At 45.9% G+C, this 14,371-nt stretch overlaps 1 protein-coding gene across 1 annotated transcript in view; it reads right to left on the minus strand.

Annotated features, from left to right (window-relative positions):
• The window catches only part of LOC108664486 (ribosomal protein S6 kinase alpha-1), a 32,445-nt gene that overhangs the window by 5,735 nt on the left and 12,339 nt on the right, over positions 1-14,371 (minus strand). Inside the window, exons 11-12 of the mRNA XM_018151081.2 lie at positions 11,922-12,160; positions 4,664-4,781 (exon numbers count right to left, since the gene is read on the minus strand). Of these exons, the coding sequence (XP_018006570.2) occupies positions 4,664-4,781; positions 11,922-12,160 (357 nt within the window). The remainder of the gene's footprint in view (positions 1-4,663; positions 4,782-11,921; positions 12,161-14,371) is intronic.

Consider the following 14,371-nt stretch of genomic DNA (forward strand, 5'->3'; position numbering starts at 1 on the left):
TTTAGTCTCTTGCATTAATAAATGTCGACTTGCGTGTCATAATATTCCCAATCATAAGATAATCACAAATGCTTCTTATTAATGCCTTTAATATTATCTATGGTAAACTTGCTATCAGTAGAACCCATTCCTCGTGAAATGAATTTCTTATCAGCGGTAGATTGCGGTCAATTGATTACGGTGTAAACAACTTTAGGAAATATCTACGCATACTGAGATGATGAATAATGGGAAGACAAATAGGATGGAAATGGTGGAAAGACAAATAGGAGAGAATAAAGAGATAGAAATGGCATAAGAAAGAGGCCTAAGGAAAGATTGGTAGAGATAAAGGTCGGAACTAAGCGAAAGTTGTGCTTCCGGTGAACAGGAGGTTGGGGGGGGGGCAAAAAATCGGAAGAGGGAGGAGTAAGAATGTGGAGAAGGGGAGGGAGGAGGAGGAGGGGAGGGAGGAGAAGGGGAGGGAGGAAGAGGGGAGGGAGGAAGAGAAGAGGAGAGGGGGAAGGCACAACAAGATCCACCGGAAGTGATTTGAAAAAAAACCGTGAGTGTCGGAACAGCGAGAGCTGAGCTGAGCCGCTGAGCGGCTAGCGATGATGACAGGCAAGGAGGTGATGGACCACATCATCATTACCATCATTATAATGAATTATGACTCATCATCATTACCATCATTATAATGAATTATGACTCATCATCATGAAGGTGAATTATGACTTATCCCCACTTAGTTGAATTTTAATTTCTATTTACAGCGAGCATAAATTTATAGATATATATAATAAAAACACATAAATTTCCTGGTTTTCCGTTGCTCGACCATCATTACAGCCATCATCTACTCCTTTAACTCCTCATTATCTTCACCTTAACACCTCATTATCTCCTCCCCAACACCTCATTATCTCCTCCCCAACACCTCATTATCTACTTATCTACTCACCATGCGCAGCCCAGCGATATCAAGGCTGGCTGAAGGCGTCACTTCATCATCGCGGTAGAGTTCATCATAGTTAAATAGTGTTGTCCCCATCATGTGTGGTGACTATGGTGACCTGATCATATGGTGACTTTATGATGAGATGACCTGTTCATATGGTGACCTGATGATATGGTGACCTAATAATGATATGACCTATTAATATGATAACCCAACGATAGAATGCAGCGTTTTAACGAATGCAAAGGCTTATTATGTTATTTTAGAAACAAACCTAAACGATAGTGAACTGAGGCTATATTTAAGTTGATAATTGTAATAATAACAAATTCGTAATAATTACTAATAAACCTCAAGTGATATTTGGTAAAATGACCGAACTGCAACTGCAGACACGAGAACGTACAAAAATTTTAGTTCAGTTCACCATTTGATAGATCAATGCACTAGTTGCACTAGTTACCAGTTTGGTGCACTAGTTACTAGCACCCTGCCTAGAAAGTAAGACGCTCGTGGGAAGTAAGACGCTCGTGGAAAGTAAGACCGGTAATATTTCTAGCGTCGTCTTGAGGCTGCAAGCGGCGCTACACAGACAAAAACTAGCAGGATGTAAACAACCTAGTATTACTTGTAAAAAATAACAAAGAAGACGGGCTGAAATAGCTGACTAAACTAAACAATTAAAGTACCTCAAACTAAAGGCAGCGACAGTATAATGCCTGGACACTAAATTAGTGTAACTAAACAGCACCTAAAACCTGAGGTCAAAAACACCTAAAATCAAAGCTAAAACATGACGAAGAGTCCAAAACCACTGACAGCCTTACTTCAAGGTCAATTTCATAGCACGTGTATGGGCAGAATTACTGGATGATGAATGAGCTGAAATTTGTGTGGAGTAATGTATGATGTATGAGCGCATGTATGAGCAGTGACTGTAATTACCAGTAACCGAAATGTACACAAAAGAAGCACAAGCACCTTTTCAGGCAATTAGCACCAGTAACTACACGCACTAGTGATCACCGCAACACGCACTAGCACGCACTAGAAGCACTAGCACGCACTAGCAGGCACTAGAAGCACTAGCACGCACTAGAAGCACTAGCAGGCACTACAAGCACTAGCACGCACTAGAAGCACTAGCACGCACTAGCAGCACTAGCACGCACTAGAAGCACTAGCAAGCACTAGCACGCACTAGCACGCACTAGCACGCACTAGCGCGCGCTAGCAGCACTAGCACGCACTAGCACGCGCTAGCAGCACTAGCAGCACTAGCACGCACTAGCACGCACTAGCACGCACTAGAAGCACTAGCAGGCACTAGAAGCGCTAGCAGGCACTAGAAGCACTAGCAAACTCCCCACACACCCACCACTCCCCACACACCCACAACTCCCCACACACCCACCACTCCCCACACACCCACAACTCCCCACACACCCACCACTCGCAGCACTAAAATATATATACCGAAGTCGTTTTAACCTTCACCATAGGACCTTATGATGAGTTCGGGACTTCCTAGTCTCAAGGTCACGCTGATGCGCCGCCTTCGTCGTCCTCCGTCTCAGAGTCGTCGCTAGGCAGGTCACCCCGCCCTCGGATCCCGGATGTAACGTTTGACGTGTTCCGTATATTTGCCTTCCTTTGGGCCAGCTGATGCAAAATGCCTTTGCTGTCACTTACTGAGGAAAGTTTCTCATTACCGGACAATCCGGGATCTTTCTCAGTCACTTGTCCAGTCGTCTCTTGAATGTTGCAAGGGTGAACTCCCCTTCTCACAGCACGCCAGATCCACCCCATCTGTTGCCGGGTGCGCGCGACTATTTCCACGATATGGGCATCGAACGTGGCTTCAGTACTCATCAACACTCCGGGATCTCGAACTATTTGCTTCTCCTCGATTTCTGTGCCATCCGATGCCAAGTAGCGATGTGGCATCTCGATCTCTGTGCGGACTCTGTATCTCATTACTTCGAACTTGGTGCCGTTGAACTGCATATTGTTCACTAGGGCCCAATCGTAGATTGACGATAGGTCATCCTGCAACCTCTCACAGGCTATGTCCTCTGTGATAATCATCAGCACTCTTGTATCGTCCGCAAATGATGATGTGGATGCGTGGGTGAGTTCGGAGTCCATGTCGGCGATGTGGATGAGGAGGAGGATCGGTCCAAGCACCGAGCCCTGCGGAACTCCGCTTTTCACCTTCGCTTCTCTCGATTTCGAGTTTCCAATTTCGAATGCTTGTACTAAATTGCTGCATCTGTAAGGAAGTTGTGGATCCACTTCAACAGGCTTCCTCCTGCCCCCAACAGCCTCAGCTTTCTAAGGAGCACCCAATGGTCAACTTTGTCAAAAGCTTTAGCAAAGTCTAGGCATACCACGTCCCCGCCAGCTCTCTCTTCCAGCTACCGCATGCTTCACGGCGCACTGCATCCTACTGCCTCCACCGCATGCTTCACGGCGCACTGCATCCTACTGCCTCCACCGCATGCTTCACGGCGCACTGCATCCTACTGCCTCCACCGCATGCATGGTACACTGCGTTAACATGGATTTACATGCACGTTTCTATGCATTCCACGCATTTCATCAAGAATTTCCTTACATTTTCACACAGAGGCCTGAACATAACCCACATCGCGTCACACATGCATGTTCAGGCATTTCATTGTGTGTTCAGGCACATTGCGCATTTCATTTTTTTTCGTAATTCGCGCTGCGAATACTGGAGAGCGCACGTCTCGTCTCCTCGCACAATAAGTCTGGTTCTCGGCACGGCAATGGAAATTCCTACAGCAAGTCCGCAACCTTCTTCAAGAGCAATTATGACCGTGACCGAACTGCCGCCTCTCACGTTTTCCAGATGGCAAATGTTTCATATAGATCTGTGCGCATCAATCATTAAATTCAGTCGTGGCCATAGAAACCAACGTTCGTGAGCAATATCCTAAGTGTTCTCTGTTGATTTTGAACGGCGCTCCGACATCAGTTATTTGTCGGCTTGCCATGAAACTTTGATGGGGAACTGGTGATAATTTCCTGATGTCATTTTCGAGCACCGACGGCAAGCAACACCGTCTTATAAGCTACTGTGTTGCATGGCTTGGCAGCTACCTTGTAACAATCCAGGACAAGGATCCTATGCAAATCCTATGCAATTAGAATGAACAGGTGCCACATAATTAGTTAAGCCTTCACTCAGAGAAATAAGCGAGATTGGTTCAATTAGCGACGCATTTTTGTAATTGTATGAGTCGTTCTGACCTAGTTTGGCACTGAAAAAAGGCGCATAGCACGTCCGCTCCCTGGTCGTGTTGTGGGAAAGAAAGTGTGTCACTCTTTAAACAATATGACCCATTTATTTGTCTGACTCCATATTATGAGTAATGATTCGATAATTACTCAGTTTCTTCAGAAATAACGCATTGAAATTACACTTAATGCAAGGGTTGATTTTGTTCAAGCTCACAGTGTTTCTCCAACCATATACTCTGCAAATTTCTGGAATGATTTTTTCTTCATCTTATTTAATGCTTGTGGCGATATGATTGCAATGATTGTAACATAAGATACGACTAAGTTAGGATTAAGATAAGAAACGACTAAGGTAAGACCCGACTAAGATAAGATACGACTAAGATACGACACGACTAAGATAAGATAAAGACAAGATGCGACTAAGATAGTATTAAGATAAGATAGGCCACGCACCTTAGCAGCGCTGGACACGCTCGTCCAGTTGCCGGAGTCGAGGCTGTAGTCTGCCTCCTCTATCCGCGTGAGGATTGCCGTGGGGGTGTCGTGGGGACCCGTAGCATACGGGGATGACCTGTCACGGGGGAAAGAATCTTATTAACCACGGGGACATATATTAATTTGTGTCGTGGGGACCCGTGGCATACGGGGATGACCTGTCACGGGGGAAAGAATATTACCCACGGGGAAATATATGAATTTGTGTCGTGGGGACCCGTGGCATACGGGGATGACCTGTCACGGGGGAAAACTTTTCTTAGCCGATATATTTTAAACATAATATTCGACATGTAAGATCTTGAAGATAGATATCTTTGGTACGCATATTTCCATAATATAATATCAAAATATCTAATTACACATTTTTGAATTTTGTAATATCAACTGACATTACTTCAATCTTTAGGAAATATATTTATTTGGTGAATACTTTTGAGCAGAATAATTCGGAAAAAATGTAACTCAGTACTCACTGCAGTGAGTGACATAGAGCGCATTTTCTCGTCGACGAAAACGTGAAGTCACGGACGGACAGACAGACGGACAGACGGACATGGCGAGCACAATAGTGCATTTTTTCATAAATGAGAAAATGCGCTAAAATGACTCGTATAATAAAAATATTCGTGATAAAGCTGTAATTATTGAAACAGGATTGGCAGTAATATTGTAAACAACGGAAAATTGATAGAAACAGTATAAAAAATAAGGAGAACAAAACTTTAATTGGAACAATAAAAACTCTAATGAAAAAGAACACAAACAAACAACAAGACAAGATCATCGCCATGAAGGAACAATCTGCAAAAAACTAACGTCCCAGTCCCGAAAATTCTAATCCGGAATCAGAGCTCACAAAAAATGCAACCCGCATTTAGAAATCCACGAAAATCGCCCGACTGAAAAGTTCGACATCTCGTCTGGAACAAATCCGCAGCTTCGGTGATTGCACCAAGTTTGCTGATTCAGCAGTCACGACTCCAAGTCAGACGACGCGACGTGTAATCTTCGTCGGACGACGTATAATCTTCGTCAGGCGACGTATAATCTTCGTCAAACGACGTTTAATTTCCGTCAGGCGACGTATAATTTCGTCAGGCGACGTATAATCTTCGTCAGGCGACGTATAATCTTCGTCAGGCGACGTATAATCTTCGTCAGGCGACGTATAATCTTCGTCAGGCGACGTATAATATTCGACAGGCGACGTATAATTTCCGTCAGTCGACGTATAATTTTCGTCAGGCGACGTATAATTTTCGTCAGGCGACGTATAATTTCCATCAGACGACGTATAATTTTCGTCAGGCGACGTATAATCTTCGTCGGAGGACAAGCGGAGCCGACGCGTGAAAAAATCAACTCTTGGAAAAGTTACTGCGAGAATGCAACGCAACATAATACAACTAAATTAATTTTCCTCTATTCAAGGTAAGTAGTGCAGTGCAAGTTATCTGTTTTTTTTTTCTTTGCAAAGTTCTTAGCGGGCGCAAAAATACGAGCTAAACTTGTGTAAAAATCCGCACTTCGTAAGCAGGTTAATTCGACCTACAGATTTGAAATCTGTTGCACATGCTTCGGAACGCTGATATCAAAGGTCACGCTTTCTTTTAGTCGTAGCGGCATTTTCTTTCGTCAAATATGAATGGCATAACGCACAGTTAAATTGGCCTAGTGCAAAGTTAAAAGGTAAAGTTCAAAATTGAAAGGCAAGGTGCAAAATTGAACGGAACAGTTCAAAGTTGAATGAAACGTGCAAAGTTGAAAGGCACAGCCTAAAGTTTAAAGGCACAGCCTAAAGTTTAAAGGCACAGTGCAAAATTGAAAGGCACAACCAACAGTTTAGAGGCACAGTGCTAAGTTGGCGCGTACACCGAGCCTCGTCTGCGTACCGTGCGTTTAGGCTGGACGAAAGCGCAACGCTATCGAGTAGTAAACTCAGGGAAATCAGCGGCGGCAAAATTGCAATACTGGTGGAATTGTGGCGGCCGCACCAGCAGAACCAAAGCAGCAACACCACAGCATCACCACAGCAGCAGCAGCAGCAGCAACACCACAGTACCACAGCAGCACCACAGCAGCAGCAGCACCACAGCAGCAGCAGCACCACAGCAGCAGCAGCAACACCACAGCAGCAGCAACAGCACAGCACCGCAGCAGCAGCAGCAGCACCACAGCAGCAGCAGCAGCAGCACCACAGCAGCAGCAGCATCACCACAGCAGCAGCAGCAGCAGATCAATAAGCACCTGTGGAGGGCCCCTCCCTCGCTATCAGCTGACTACAGCCACAGCCCTTGTATTAAATGAGTAGCAGCACGGCTACACATGTGTAGGCTGTGTGTTGTGTGTGTAGCACGGCTACACATGTGTAGGCTGTGTTGTTTGTGTGGCACGGCTACACATGTGTAGGCTGTGTGTTGTGTGCGTAGCACGGCTACACATGTGTAAGCTGTATGTTGTGTGTAACACGGCTATCGGCCGTAGATCAAGACGTAACAGCCGTAAACTCAGACGTAACAGCCGTAAACTGTCTGTAACGGCCGTAAACTAAAACTGTGGGCTGTAAATTAAGACGTATCGCTGTAAACTGACTATCGGCCTTTAACTAAGACACATCGAGCGTAAACCGAGACGCACCGCCCGTAAACTGAGACGCACCGCCCGTAAACTGAGACGTTACGGCAGTAAATGGGACAAAATTAAGACGCAATGACCTAAGCCAAGTGCCAGTGTTGTTATATTCGGTGAATAAAGCGTGGGTAATCCTGACTATATTTTATACTATAATATTGAAAATAGCTCATGTTGTAAAGTGGAGAAGGGATTGAGCTGTGTTAAGCAATTATAGGCAGGATGTGGCTTGACCGTAAGGTTGGGGTAGAAAACCGTGAGAGTGAGTTTGTTTATAGTTCGGAATGGCCAAGGGTATCAGAGGGCTGACCCTTGTAGAACTGGAAACTGTCACAGCGTCCCTTGGTAGGCTTATGTGTGCCTATATAAGGACCCTTAAATTCGGGCTAAAAGGTTGTTCTACTGTGGTGACCGTCACGCCAGTACGGTCTGCAGCCATCTCCCCAACCGCTTCGTTCTTGGCCGGCGGGTCGCGAAATAACGGCCGCGCGAAACGTCGAGTCATTCAAACCACTACGACTCCGATATAATAACGTCAAAAATCTTCTAGGAACGACTTCGATACATTTATGAACGGTAAACATAAACACTCCGGCTGCGATTCAGCCGTGAGGCAACGTGAGAGGCCACGAGACGTCAAACGATAATAACGCCGGCGATTTGAAGATTCAAGTTATCAAGCACAGTGCAACAATTCTAATCAGAACGGTCATCAGCACAGTGCGGTCACAATTTTCATCATAAGAAGCGGTGAGGTCGCGGTCACCAACAGCAGAAGTCCGGCAACGATCTTGGAGTAAAACCATTGACGGTTAAGACATACGTCACTATTCAGAAGTACGGTCGTCATAAATTCTACGGTTAGACCGGCCGTGAGATATCAATGTAAGCGCGGGAAATACGGCCATGATGAAAGAGTTACTGTGATAAAAGACGCACAGCAACGGCTGCGGTGGAAAACGGCCGCAAACGCGTGCGTGCAATGCGGTCGTTCACGACAGTCATACGGCTCAACGAAACTGCGACGAATCAACGTTTTCTGGTAACTTGTAAGTTTGAATGATGTAAACTGATAGATTTTCAATTTTGATTGCGTTCGGATTTTATTTTTCTTGTACTAGAGGTTTTTGTTAACGAAAGATGTGAACATGAATTCTCCAATTTAATAATAAATGCACCAGTGTTTCATTGCAACCCTCTTTCTGTACGATTTTTGCCATAACCTATTCATACGAGAACTGACATACGTACGCGTATAAAGTAAGCCACTACGGAAACCAACCAGACAAATAAATATCGAGTTACTTTGGGGAGAAAGATCGAAATAATAACATCAAATAATAACAAATCAAATTTTAAACATAATCATCGGTGCTAGCAAGATGATACCGACAAGAAGTTTTCTACAAGAATTAAATAAAATATTTCTAATATGTCCTTCCAAGTATCCAGAGACACAAGCTAGCTTCGCTACTCCTCAGCAATGCTAGCTTTAGTAACATCACTAAGCTCTTTTCAGCTATTTTTTAATTATTCAGCTCCCGCGTGAATAGCCAACTACTCCGGCCGGCAGCGCGGAATTGAATTCTAACGAAATTACGGAAATTTACAGACGAACAAAGCTGTACAGCAGCGCTCAGTCTTGCAAGCGAAGAAAGGAATATTGCGTTCGCTGAGGCGCGGTGCTCCCAGCTGCGAAAATTGCGAGGATCTCCCCACTGGGAACTGAGGGGCTTTGGACGCAAGAGCTGACATTGTTTCCAGGAACTGTTAGGCAGGAAGAAAGCGGCACTTCCAGGAACTGGCAGGCAGGAAGCGTGCGACACTTTCAGGAACTGGCAGGCAGGAAGTGAGTGACACTTCCAGGAACTGGCAGGCAGGAAGTGAGTGACACTTCCAGGAACTGGCAGGCAGGAAGACAGTGACACTTCCAGGAACTGGCAGGCAGGAAGACAGTGACACTTCCAGGAACTGGCAGGCAGGAAGACAGTGACACTTCCAGGAACTGGCAGGCAGGAAGACAGTGACACTTCCAGGAACTGGCAGGCAGGAAGACAGTGACACTTCCAGGAACTGGCAGGCAGGAAGACAGTGACACTTCCAGGAACTGGCAGGCAGGAAGACAGTGACACTTCCAGGAACTGGCAGGCAGGAAGACAGTGACACTTCCAGGAACTGGCAGGCAGGAAGACAGTGACACTTCCAGGAACTGGCAGGCAGGAAGACAGTGACACTTCCAGGAACTGGCAGGCAGGAAGACAGTGACACTTCCAGGAACTGGCAGGCAGGAAGACAGTGACACTTCCAGGAACTGGCAGGCAGGAAGACAGTGACACTTCCAGGAACTGGCAGGCAGGAAGACAGTGACACTTCCAGGAACTGGCAGGCAGGAAGACAGTGACACTTCCAGGAACTGGCAGGCAGGAAGACAGTGACACTTCCAGGAACTGGCAGGCAGGAAGACAGTGACACTTCCAGGAACTGGCAGGCAGGAAGACAGTGACACTTCCAGGAACTGGCAGGCAGGAAGACAGTGACACTTCCAGGAACTGGCAGGCAGGAAGACAGTGACACTTCCAGGAACTGGCAGGCAGGAAGACAGTGACACTTCCAGGAACTGGCAGGCAGGAAGACAGTGACACTTCCAGGAACTGGCAGGCAGGAAGACAGTGACACTTCCAGGAACTGGCAGGCAGGAAGACAGTGACACTTCCAGGAACTGGCAGGCAGGAAGACAGTGACACTTCCAGGAACTGGCAGGCAGGAAGACAGTGACACTTCCAGGAACTGGCAGGCAGGAAGACAGTGACACTTCCAGGAACTGGCAGGCAGGAAGACAGTGACACTTCCAGGAACTGGCAGGCAGGAAGACAGTGACACTTCCAGGAACTGGCAGGCAGGAAGACAGTGACACTTCCAGGAACTGGCAGGCAGGAAGACAGTGACACTTCCAGGAACTGGCAGGCAGGAAGACAGTGACACTTCCAGGAACTGGCAGGCAGGAAGACAGTGACACTTCCAGGAACTGGCAGGCAGGAAGACAGTGACACTTCCAGGAACTGGNTACGACGCACAAGAAGTCGCGCGTTTTTGGTGGGCAATTTTTAACACCATCAAAACTTTTGTACGTGAGACACATTATCTTAAATGGCATTATCAAAACTAATTTACTCATCGGATGTTCGTTTACATTCTTTGGTTAAATTCTGATTCGGTTTTTTGGTGCTTCTGAGTTCTGAGAATTCAAAATTTTCAACCGTTTTAATTAAAGAACCCTAGACGCATTTACCATCAAATTTGAGTGATAGATGCAATTTCTGTAAAGCAAAAGAAGTAAATAATGATTAATATGATAAAATGGACAACGAAAGTAAAATTATACATAGTTACGAAACCGAAGGACAGGCTGCTTCGAGTGGATAAGAGGTTCTGGGGCCATACTTTCAGAACTGGCTAAGTGAACGTAAGTACTGTACTTACGCTCTATTTTCTTGTCTATGATTGGTGGATTTTGCTTGAAAGGCCGTCAATGATTGGCTGATGAACTTACGATCTCAAATTTTTTTGAAAGTATGGCCCCTGAATGTTATTTGGTTTAGACTGTGTTAAGTGGGTGAATTTAATATGAATTAAAGAGGTTTTTATGCGTCAGCATAAAATCTTGTAGCAATCATTTGTAATCTTGTAGCAACTCTGTGCATTTTAAATGGCAAATAATTTTTCGTTTAGTTTTACTCAATTTCATTTCCAATTTCGCTTCAAGACACAATATCTAATGATTGACAAGTGTGATTTCAGTGATGATGGATTTCCTGAAATGTTCAGAATGCCAAAAAGTTGTCAGTTCCTCATCATTGATTTCTTCCAATAAATTCCTGCACGTTTTGGCCTCTCTCTTAGTTAGGCCTTGAAAAGGTTTTGTCAAAATTTTATAGTAAATTTCAAGTGAAAATATTCTGTCAGTTTAAATGAAGGATCGTCTCAACTATGTATTAAGATCATGAAATTATTCTAACTTGAGAACATTCAATTAACTATTTACACAATTCCACTCGTCAAAACCAAATTTAAATGGTAAATACTGGAATATTTTTTCCGTGATCATAAAATGACGGTTTCCATCATCCCATGACGCTTGGAGCAGCGTCATACAAGATATTTCAACCATCATCAATACCATGAACAACCACAACCACACAAAGAAAAATATGAACCGTTAAGTCAACTAAAAAGATTTTAAAGGAAGTTGGTGTTCAAAAACAGTTGAAAGTTTATTTTATTTAAATAGACCATTAAAGATAGTGCATAATCATTCAAAGTTTTAATAATCCTGCCACACTTCGCTTTCAAGTTTTAATGATACCTGTTTGGAGAAAAAATGCATAAATGCATGAGTAATACAATTCCTTATGAACAAAAACTGAACTTTTTTGCTCAATGCAATTTAGAGGAACTATCTAAAATCTAGACGCTTGTATAAGTTTGAGACCCCACCATACATACCTCACCTCACGTACCCAGCCACACGTGCCACACCCTTATACGTACCCCGCCACCACACGTGCCACCCTTTTACACGTACCCCGCCAACATGGTGTAGAGCAGCACCCCAAGGCTCCAGATGTCACAGGCCTCGTCGTATCCTTGCTTCCTCAGGACCTCAGGGGCCACGAAGGAGGCGGTGTAGCAGGGAGTCATCAGGAGTCCTGTCTCTGATCTCAGCTGCTTTGCGAAGCCCAAGTCGCAGATACGCAGAGACTCGGGGGCGTAGGAGGCGTCTGCGTACATGATGTTGGAGGGCTTGAGGTCTCGGTGCACCACCTAGGGGAGTTAAGGAGTGTGAGACGCCGTTAGATGGCATAATGTATATTATGTGGTAGTTAGGAGTTACGGCGTTAGGGTAAATCTGGGTAAGATATCATTAAAAGTTTCAATTGTTCGAAGTTTATTCGAGGTCTTCGTCAGGATTTTGGCTGACATTTTAGCTCAGGTCAGGTCATATGGATTTGAGGTGTAGGTTTTTGGGGCGGGGCTGGGGTGTAGCACACGCTTTGAGATACAGCGCCGTCAGGAGGGCTAAGTTCAGAAGCACTATTGACGAAGTGTATGCTGACGAAATGTATGCTGAAGAACAATTACACGCCCAACCATAAACTACTCAGCTCCCATCTAGAACCTCGTCGCATCCCGCATTGCTGTGGCAGGCCTACAAACGATACAGAACTTGGTCTGGAGGATAGCAACTGGATGCCTCAAAATGACCTCAGTTGAACACCTCCACTCCGAGACAAGCGTTCTCCCCTTGTCTACTCATCTGGACATCGCATGCTCGCAGTTCTTAGCTAGCATCCTCCGGCCTCACCACCCCTCCTTTCCCATCGTCTCCGCTCTTATTTATTTATTAAAGAAAAATCGTTACCCCGATAGCTCGAGTAAAATATCCATATTGAATTAAAAAAAATTATATATACGTTCATACATACATACGCACACACACACATACATTGGCACATATATGAGATAAGGCATTCGATTCATAAGAACAGAGTAAAAGGCCCAAGATTAAATAAGCACTGGCACCTGTCCCTGCCGTTGTTGCCAGGCCTTCACAGCTGCTTTGAAGGCAGTCAGGTCAGGAGCTGCCACGGTCTCCTGGGCGAGGGAGTTCCACAGTCTAGTACCGGAAGGGAAGAATGAATGACGGTATACATCCGTTCTAGCGTGCGACACTATGAGCTTCTGATGGCGACCTCTGGTGATTCTGACAGCGGGCTGAAGCCTAACAGGTGGGACGTTCATATCCACCAGCTTATGCATGATTTTATACATCATGCAGGCTCTGCCCGCTACTCTTTGCATAAGTGACTCGAGGCCTAATTTTGACACCATCGATGAAGCGCTTGATTGTGGGCTGAAGTCCCCAAGGATACGTCTTGAGGATCCGCGCTGGACTGCCTCCAGCGCGGACACAGGCCCTGCTGGTGCGGGTCCCACACGGACGATGCGTATTCCAGAATCGGTCGGACCATGCTCTTAATGCTGTGGGTCTGGACGTTCGTGGTGCATCCTTTCTGATTCCGGTAGGTAAAAGCGCTTATCGTCGTGGCCTTTGCTGCGACAGACCCATGGTTCCCCCAATGCAGGTTGTTGGTGATGGTAACACCGAGGTGCTAGCCGTCAGTATATGGGGTCCCATAACATCGGAAAGTGGCTGGCAGAAAATACAAACTGTTCAGAACTCTGCCCTGAGAATTGCCACAGGACACACACGCGACACCAACGCACAACATCTTCACGACGAAACATCTGTCCTGCCTCTGAAGAACCATGTGCAGATGACGGCCTCGCAACTGAGGGAGAAGAGCCTGCAGCCTGAAGATCTATGGAATAAGCCAGTGGAAGTGTCCTAATTGGTCAGAGTGTGGCAAGACCGGCTCGGCGCTCCGGAGGGGGGTGGGCCTGGGCGGCACTCAGTCGAGTGACGTTGTGGTGATCATCATCATCAGGTGCTTGGTGTCCCTGACGGATTCCAGTGTGTTTGGCCATGCAAGGTATAGCTGGAAGGTATCGGGGACCTCTTCCTTGTTACTGAGAGGAGGTGACATTTCTCGACGTTGAACGCCATCTGCCAAGTGCGCTCCCAGGCTTCCAGCTTGTTGAGGTCATCCTGCAGGAGAACAACGTCATGTGGGCTTCTGATGCGAGAATAAAGCACGGTGTCGTCTGCGAAGAGTCCAACCTTGGCTTGAATTCCGTCACATAGGTCGTTGATATAGATCAAGAAGAGGGTAGGCCCCAAAGCGGAACCTTGAGGCACTCCTGACACGACTGACCCAATGCTGGAGCTCTCACCTTCTACAACGACTTGCTGGGTGCGGTCTAAGAGGAAGCTGGAAATCCATCTCTTGGTCACGCCCCTGACACCATAATAGTCCAGCTATGCGAGTAAGCGCTGATGAGGGACCTTATCAAAGGCCTTGGAAAAATCGAGTAGGATCGTGTCGGTCTGGCCACCTCTGTCGACCTCCGCTG

The sequence above is a fragment of the Hyalella azteca genome, unplaced genomic scaffold, assembly GCF_000764305.2.
Source record: "Hyalella azteca isolate HAZT.00-mixed unplaced genomic scaffold, Hazt_2.0.2 contig2070, whole genome shotgun sequence".
Lineage (NCBI taxonomy): Eukaryota > Metazoa > Arthropoda > Malacostraca > Amphipoda > Hyalellidae > Hyalella > Hyalella azteca.